Source organism: Neltuma alba, unplaced genomic scaffold (genome assembly GCF_004799145.2).
Source record: "Neltuma alba isolate B1F8T4 unplaced genomic scaffold, ASM479914v2 tig00010935_pilon, whole genome shotgun sequence".
In the NCBI taxonomy this organism is placed as follows: Eukaryota; Viridiplantae; Streptophyta; class Magnoliopsida; order Fabales; family Fabaceae; genus Neltuma; species Neltuma alba.
Window position 1 is genome coordinate 7,603 of NW_021635710.1, and position 8,196 is coordinate 15,798.

The window sequence follows — 8,196 nt, forward strand, 5'->3', positions numbered from 1 at the left end:
TTGATGGCTAGGTTTTCTTTCTATTTGACAGAAAGAGAAAGGAGAGTGAGTGCCATTCTGGTGCAATAACATGAAGAATGCTTGTGATTCCTCTTTCTGATGCCAACATGACATGAACAAGGGCCAATTACTGTTTCATTTTGAGCTGACTTTATCAATCATCAACACCTTCCTCCTTTTTTATTATTTCCTCTTCAGAAACAGCCTGATCTGATTTCTTTTGAAGCTTTCTTTGATCTTATAATCATCAATTTCTTCTGAGCCATCAGTATGGAAAGAAGAGATCTTTCTTTCTCTATTTTAGCTTTCTTTATCTTCTTCTTCTTCTTCTTCTGCACTTCAGTATCTGGTTTGCTTTCTTCTAAAGGTGTCAACAATGAAGGTAATAGGAACTTCTCTCATTTTTGAGAATTAAATCATAAACCATAAAACTAATGTCCCTGTGCTATATATTCATACAGTGCAAGCTCTTATTGGCATTAAAAGTTCTTTGAAGGATCCTAACAATGCCCTTCATAACTGGGATATGTATGAAGTGGAGCCTTGTAACTGGGCTTTGGTATCTTGCTTTGGTGGTTCTGTGACTGACCTGTAAGTCATACAAACAAAACTGTAGTTTACACTCTTCTTTCAACTTTGATTTCTTAATTTCACTTTCTTTTAATTCTTTCTTCTTCCCTCTTCTTAGGGAATTTCCAAGCCAAAACTTTTCTGGCTTTCTTTCCCCAAGCATTAGCAACTTAACCAATCTCAGGAATCTGTGAGTAATCTGACATCTGACAAGAACATATAAATATCCAGCGTCTCTTCATGGGTTTAACAAGATCTTTTGTTTGTTCTAAGTTATGTATTTACATATTTTTTCAGGATCCTGCAAGCTAATAATATATCAGGACCAATTCCTTCTGAGATTTGGAAGCTGCAAAAGCTTCAAACTCTTGATCTTTCTCATAATTCCTTCACTGGTCAACTTCCAGAGAGTCTCTGCCGCATGAAGAGTCTCAATTATCTGTAAGTTGAAGAAGAATGATTGATATTCATTAGAAAATTTTCACATATAATCTCCTTCTTGTTTTAGATACTGATCATTGGAATTTGAACTGTAATCAGGAGGCTGAACAATAATAGTCTTACAGGACCAATACCTTCCTCTTTGGCTGACATGACCCAGCTTGCTATTCTGTGAGTATCCTAAAGCCTTCTTTACTATAGTATTATTTCTTTCTTCATTTTTTCCCTACTTCTTATTCTCCTTCATCATTTTTATTTCTGATTGTTATTTTGTCCACTTCTGAACTTTGCACAGGGATGTTTCCTATAATAACTTGAGTGGACCTCTACCAACAATAAATGCAAAAACTTTCAAGTAATTAACTTGCTTCTTTAGGCCTTTTTTCTTTAATCAGACTTTCTTCACTTTCAGCTTTTGTTTCCTGGGAAAATTACAGTTGATGATCTCAGAGTTAAAGATGACTCAGGACAAACTATTATTCAAACAGGACAGACAAATACAGATATCTTTAACTTGAGATTCTGTACTGTGATTATTTTCTCGCATCAAGTGAAGACTATAGTTTCTGTTCATTATTTAGTACATATTTTATATGTCTTGAAACAGTATTCTAGGAAATCCCCAGATTTGTGCCACTGGAACTGACCAACAGTGCTTCAGAACAACAGTTTCAACTAATTTTAATAACTCTCAAGGTAATCAAACTTGCTGCATATTGCAGATCTTTTTTATGCTTTTGATTATCTTGGTTTTTACCTTTGAATTAGTCCTTTTTTTTTTTTTGGTTATTGATCTGTCTTTGACTTTCAAAGATAAACATTTTTCTTCTGAATGGAAGGGTAAATTTTACAAATTTACTTGAATTTTATTGGAATTACACACATACTTTTAAAATATGAAATATTTAAAAACAGAATTTATGTATGTATTGTAGATAAAACAGAATCCTTTTCAATTTTAAGAAGAATTAATATTATCGTAATTTTTTGTTTTAGCTTTAGTAAACCTTTCATAATTTTAATAAAATTCAAAGAGATATCTTTATAATTTATTCATGAAAAAACAATGTTCTTCATTTATATATCTACAAATTTCTTTTTTTTTTAACTACATATCTTTCTTGTAACACAATATGCATATTTTTGTAAAATTTAAAACTAAAAAACTATGCATAAAAATATCATGTGGAGAAAATATTGAAAGAACACACAATTTTTCCTGAAAAAAAAAAAAAAAAACAGAGTTGAACTCATAAGCTCTGGGGCATAGTAAATTTTTTACATTCTAATACAGTTGCTTGAAGTGCTTGCCCAGGTTCGCCACCCACCAGTAAACCAAAGAATCGCAAACTTGTCTTGGCACTTGCTTTAGCGGTAAGCTGCGTCTCCTTACTAACTCTGGTCTTCGGCTTCCTCTGGTGGAGACAAAGATCAAGCAAACAAGTTTTCTTCGACATTAATGGTTAGTGAATCATAATCTGCATTTCATAATAACAAACAAAAACTCTTAGTTCCACATCATAACAAGTTTTTGTTCATTGATGTTTCTGATCTCAGAACAAATGCAAGAAGATGTGCGCCTTGGAAACTTGAGAAAGTTCCACATAAGAGAACTTGAAGTTGCCACGAACAAGTTCAGCAGCAAGAACTTGATTGGCAAAGGAGGATATGGGAATGTGTACAAAGGCTATCTTTCAAATGGTGGGGTCATAGCAGTGAAAAGGCTTAGAGATGGCAGTGCCATTACAGGGGAGATCCAGTTCCAGACTGAAGTGGAGATGATCAGCCTGGCTGTGCATCGCAATTTGCTTCGTCTCTATGGATACTGCATCACTCCTACAGAGAGACTCCTGGTTTATCCCTTCATGTCCAATGGTAGTGTTGCTTCTCGTCTCAAAGGTATTACCAACCGACTTTACTATGGGAGGTCATAGATATAATCTGGTATTTAATACTGCTGACCAATTCAGATTCGAGCATTGTTAAGTGTGTTGAATCACAAGAAGCTTTCCTCCTGTCCACAATGCTCAAACGCAAAACATGTATTAAAGATATCAAATGACTTATATTCAAACCAACAACTATTGGCATAATCAGACCTTTTTCCCCTGTGCATTGCACTCGGATGTTTTAGTATTTGAAAGAAGAGACAGTATAAACATGAGGGGGGAAAAGTTGATAGAAGGTACTGTTCACCTAAGCACAACATTCATCATCATCCAACTTTTAGAGATGAAATATGTAAGGATACTCATTTTGTAGATACTTATACTTTTTCTCAAATTTTCATTTCTTACTTGTATGTTTTTCTCTCTTAATCAATTCTTTTAATTTTTGCTCTGTTAGTACTATTAGCTCCTTTTCAGAGTAAAATTACAAGGGCTAATGTTGTTAACAGAGCAAAGTTAAAAAATTTAATCAAGAGTTAAAAAATATAGATACCAAATTAAAAATTGAGAGAAAATATAGGTACTTGCAAAATGGTTTTCCCCAAATACGTATACAGAAACTTTCTATATCTATATATCTGTGTTGAGGTAGAGTGAAGATTGTGTGTTATTCTTTTGGTTGGTGCAGCGAAGCCTGCTTTAGAGTGGAGCACAAGGAAGAGGATAGCTTTGGGAGCAGCAAGAGGGTTAGTATACCTACATGAGCAATGTGATCCCAAGATTATTCATAGGGATGTGAAGGCTGCAAATATATTGCTTGATGAGTACTGTGAAGCAGTGGTTGGGGATTTTGGGTTAGCTAAACTGTTAGATCACAGGGAATCACATGTCACCACAGCTGTTAGAGGCACTGTAGGCCATATAGCACCAGAGTACCTCTCAACAGGCCAATCTTCTGATAAAACTGATGTCTTTGGCTTTGGGATCCTTCTCCTTGAACTCATCTCTGGCCGCACAGCTCTTGAATTTGGAAAAGCAGCTAACCAGAAAGGAGCCATGCTTGATTGGGTAATCAAGCTATAGAATCGATCTCTTATCATTTTTATTGGGTAAGCGCACAGATGGGTAATTATGGCTTATGAAAATGTTATGCAGGTGAAGAAAATGCATCAAGAGAAGAAACTTGACTTGTTGATTGACAAGGACCTTAGAAACAACTATGACAGAATTGAGCTTGAAGAAATGGTTCGAATAGCACTCTTGTGTACCCAGTACGTTCCCGCTCATAGACCCAAAATGTCTGAAGTGGTTAGAATGCTTGAAGGAGATGGTCTTGCAGAGAAATGGGAAGCTTCAAAGGGTGATGAATCAACAAGGGGCAGAGCAAGTGAGCTTTCTTCTTCAGAACGCTACTCTGATCTCACTGATGACTCTACACTGCTTAATCAGGCCATGGAGCTTTCTGGTCCAAGGTGATCTCTGTGTGTGTGTGTGTGTGTATAAAGGTCAGAATAAGTTGGTAAGGATTGGAAGAAAGTTATCGCTTCGACGAATCATGCTTAAAAATTGAAGACTCATGTTTGATATGTATTCAAACTCTACACAACTTCAGGGACACCTTAACTTTATATGTAATTGTGTTTGCTGTATAGGAGCATCATAATAGCTCCTCAAAGTCAGTTACCCGAGCATCTCGCTGTAAAGATTCCAAATGAACCTGTAAGACACTAACGTATAGATGGATGTTAAGTTTTCTAGACAACTCCTCTTGAGCTAAGCTTCTGATAATGCATTCAACTGGAAAGAATATTGTTTATGAAGTTTTGTGTTAGATTTGTACTCAAATGTCTATCAGATCATGAATAATTGCTTGCCTTGTACATAAATTCCTGATTTTCCTTTGTTTTAGCATCAAGAAGAATCAGGGTTTGATAATATAAAAGATAAATTTAATAATAGATAGAAGAATATCGTTATACATCGTACAAGGAAATAACCTATGATTCTATATTCATTATTCAGAACTTCCCAACCTAACATAGATACTTTGGAAATTTGAATAAAATATTATGTAAATTCTAACCTACCTATACCAAATCAAAGAAACCACATCATATCAAAGTTTGTAAATGGGTCTCCATCCAAGTTACGTTTTCGTGAAACAAGAAATCAATTGCAAGTACCATTAAAAAGATAGCTCATCTGAACAAGAACAGCACTGATCACTGATTAATTTTTTCCAAGTTGCAACTCAGCAGGGTTAATTGCAAGATGAAAGAGAAGATTTTACAAGCTTTTGGTCTGAATATGATATGATACACCTTCACTATATATATATATATATATATATGTATGTATATATATGTATAGCCTTTAAAGAATATCCAACATGGACTTATAAGACTCTACATCAGCAAGTGCGATCCAAAACGGTGAAATGAGATCTCATTAGCAAATTACATTGACTAGGCATGGATCATAGCATTGAATCTCAAAGCACAAGCAACTATTTGAAATTCTTGTTCAGGTTGTTTCTTTTACGTATCAAGCAAAGCCTCAATTGAGAGCCAGTTAATACAATATAAAAGAGTGAAAATGTCAGCATGTGTATACATACTATCTTGTTTCAGTTACAATACAAATACCTGTAAAGAATGTCTTGGATAAATTTTTCTGCAACATTCGACTTGAAATTTTTGTCCTTTCCTCTACCAATAATCCTTACATGAAACAAGAACCATCCTTGAAGTGGTGAAACCGGGTGGCATCTTTTATTAATATCTTTGGCTACAAGCCTTGAGATATATTTTATGGCGGAATGGCAATCATTACAAATTCTAAGATTCTTCATTATCCTCTGTGTTATGTTCTCTGAAGTATTTATTTATGCAGATGCAATAGCAAGTTTTTCACTATGACGCCTGAGGATCTGTTCCTTCACCTCTTGCTCAAGATCATGCAATACAGAATCAGTTTCTGGTGTGAAGCCTGTTTTCTTTATCTCCTCCCAGATTTTTGAAATAATGTCGTAGAGTGCATCTTTCTGTGGGTGAAGCCCATCTTCAACCGAAAAGACATGGATTTTGTTTTGGACTGGTACCCAACTAAATCCTTGTTCTTTTTTCACTGCATCATCCTTCAGTGACTTTCTAAATTTTGCAGCATCTTATTACTATGATGAATGCGTGCATAATGGCTATGTATGGATTCAACATGATGTTTGCTTTTCATCAAACTAAAATAGCACTTACCTTCTTCTGCCAACCCCATATATGTGCATGCAGATAGCCCACCAACAAAAGTGATATGATCAAGGTTTATATTGAACTTCAGCATTTTTTTCAAAAAGTTCTATGGCCTCTTTTCCAAAACCACGCGGAGCCAGAGCTATATATAATCATGGAAGTCCATGACACTGTATCCCTGTTGCAGCATATTTGTTTGAATCTTTAACCTTCGTGCTCTTGAATATATTGTTAATCATACTTCTCTTGATCTCATGGCAGTCGAATGGATTTGCTTGCCAAGAACCAGAGAAGCCAAGCTTGAAATGACAATATGGCAGAAAGAGTAAAGCTGTTTGGCTTCGTGACCTTCCCTAATCATCGATCTGAAGAGCTCTAAAGCATCATTTACTAAGCCATTATGCTCATATGCTACAATCATGGCCGTCCAAGCAACTGCATCGAGGCCTTTTCTTGAATCAAATATCTCCCTTGCTGGTTCATGCTCGAATCATCAAAGGAGGGCTTTACCCGGGCGTTTTCTTGATGAACAACCTCGTTAATACTTCTCCGATTCTTAATATAGGACCCATTTAATTAATTTGATTAGATTAAAGAAGTTAAGTAAATTAGTTAATTATAAGAAAAGTGACATATTTTTCCTAAAACACCATAATCATCTTTTTTAATACCTCATCTCCCTCTTTTATTTGATTATGGTTGAGGGAGTATCTATAGGGGTAATTTAGAGAAAATTATTAAATATGAGAAATGGGTCTTATATTTAGGACCAAAACCAACTCAAGAATTAGGTCCTATATTAAGGACCAGAGGAGTACTATATTTTTGCTGAATTGTAACTTTCTATCTCCGCTCCTTTACATGTGTGTGTATATATATATATATAATATAATATAAGAAGTAGTTAACTAATTTTAATAGATTAAATAGATTAAAGAAAGTAACTAAATTAGTTATTTGTAAAAAAATATGTGTTGGTTTTTCTAAAACACCCTCTTAAATAATTTGGATTGAAACTATTCTTTGATGCGAACTCTTTTAACATATGTAATTAATAGGATTGGTTGGGATAAAGAAGGGGAACAAAATGAATTGAGATTTTATATTTAAGAACAAATTTAACTTTTTTACTAATTTTTATATTAACCAACAGAAATAGTAGTTCGGCTAAATAGAGTTACTATCAGGCACTGTTTCTTTTATGTTATAGTACGGGGAAAAAGGCATATGTCTATTATTAGTTAAATTACCTCCGGTTCTAAATATAAGACCCATTTTATAGTGTAAATTACACTACAAAATGTAATATATATTTTGTCGTGTAAATTAGGACCGGAGGAATAGTAAAGATTGAGATGAGTTCATGGAAACTTCAAATTTAGAGTGGTATAACCAATATACTACGTCGAACACTTAATATACCAGTTAATTGACTAATTTGAATATATTAAAAAAATTAGTTAAGTTAATTATTTATAATAAGTAAGTATTGTTTTCTCTAAAATACCTTTTTTAATATGAGTATTAGCTAGAATACTATAAGGGCCACTTTAAAATAAAATAGATAAATATAAGAAATAAAATGTATTGAGATCTTATATTTAGGACTAAATTGAATATTAAACTAGTTTTTATATTAAAAATGGGGGGTAGTATATAGTAAAACTCTCATAGTATAGTTATTTAAACCGATATTTGTAATTCATACCTGGCCAATTTCTTTTTTTAACATAAATATCATTAACTTTATCTTACCTCGTTATCATTCTCCCTCATTGTTTTTTGACATGTGTTCAATCCCAATACCACATAGAGAGGATAAAAGGAAGATTTCGAATGAATGAATTATTGACAATTAGAGTTTTACCAATTTTTTCGCTAAAAAATGAGTTGCAAATATTAATTTAGACAATTGCAAATTCAGGAATCATAATCATATATGAGATGTTTAAATTTTAAATGTAATCTCAATTTGCTATTAGGATTCATATTTGCAACTATCTAAGTTGATATATGTCACTCATTTTTCAAAAAATATTTTTGAAGACCTA

The 8,196-nt window shown here is 33.6% G+C and overlaps 1 protein-coding gene across 1 annotated transcript; it reads left to right on the plus strand.

Annotated features, from left to right (window-relative positions):
- The first annotated feature begins 202 nt into the window (after positions 1–202).
- LOC114760139 (protein NSP-INTERACTING KINASE 2) lies at positions 203–4,737 on the plus strand. The gene is made up of 11 exons (XM_028949406.1): positions 203–382; positions 462–591; positions 689–760; positions 868–1,011; positions 1,111–1,182; positions 1,307–1,366; positions 1,619–1,707; positions 2,327–2,473; positions 2,569–2,910; positions 3,589–3,968; positions 4,056–4,737. Exons 1-11 carry the CDS (start codon positions 271–273, stop codon positions 4,374–4,376), a joined length of 1,869 nt encoding a protein of 622 aa, XP_028805239.1. The 5' UTR covers positions 203–270; the 3' UTR covers positions 4,377–4,737.
- Positions 4,738–8,196: the final 3,459 nt, after the last annotated feature.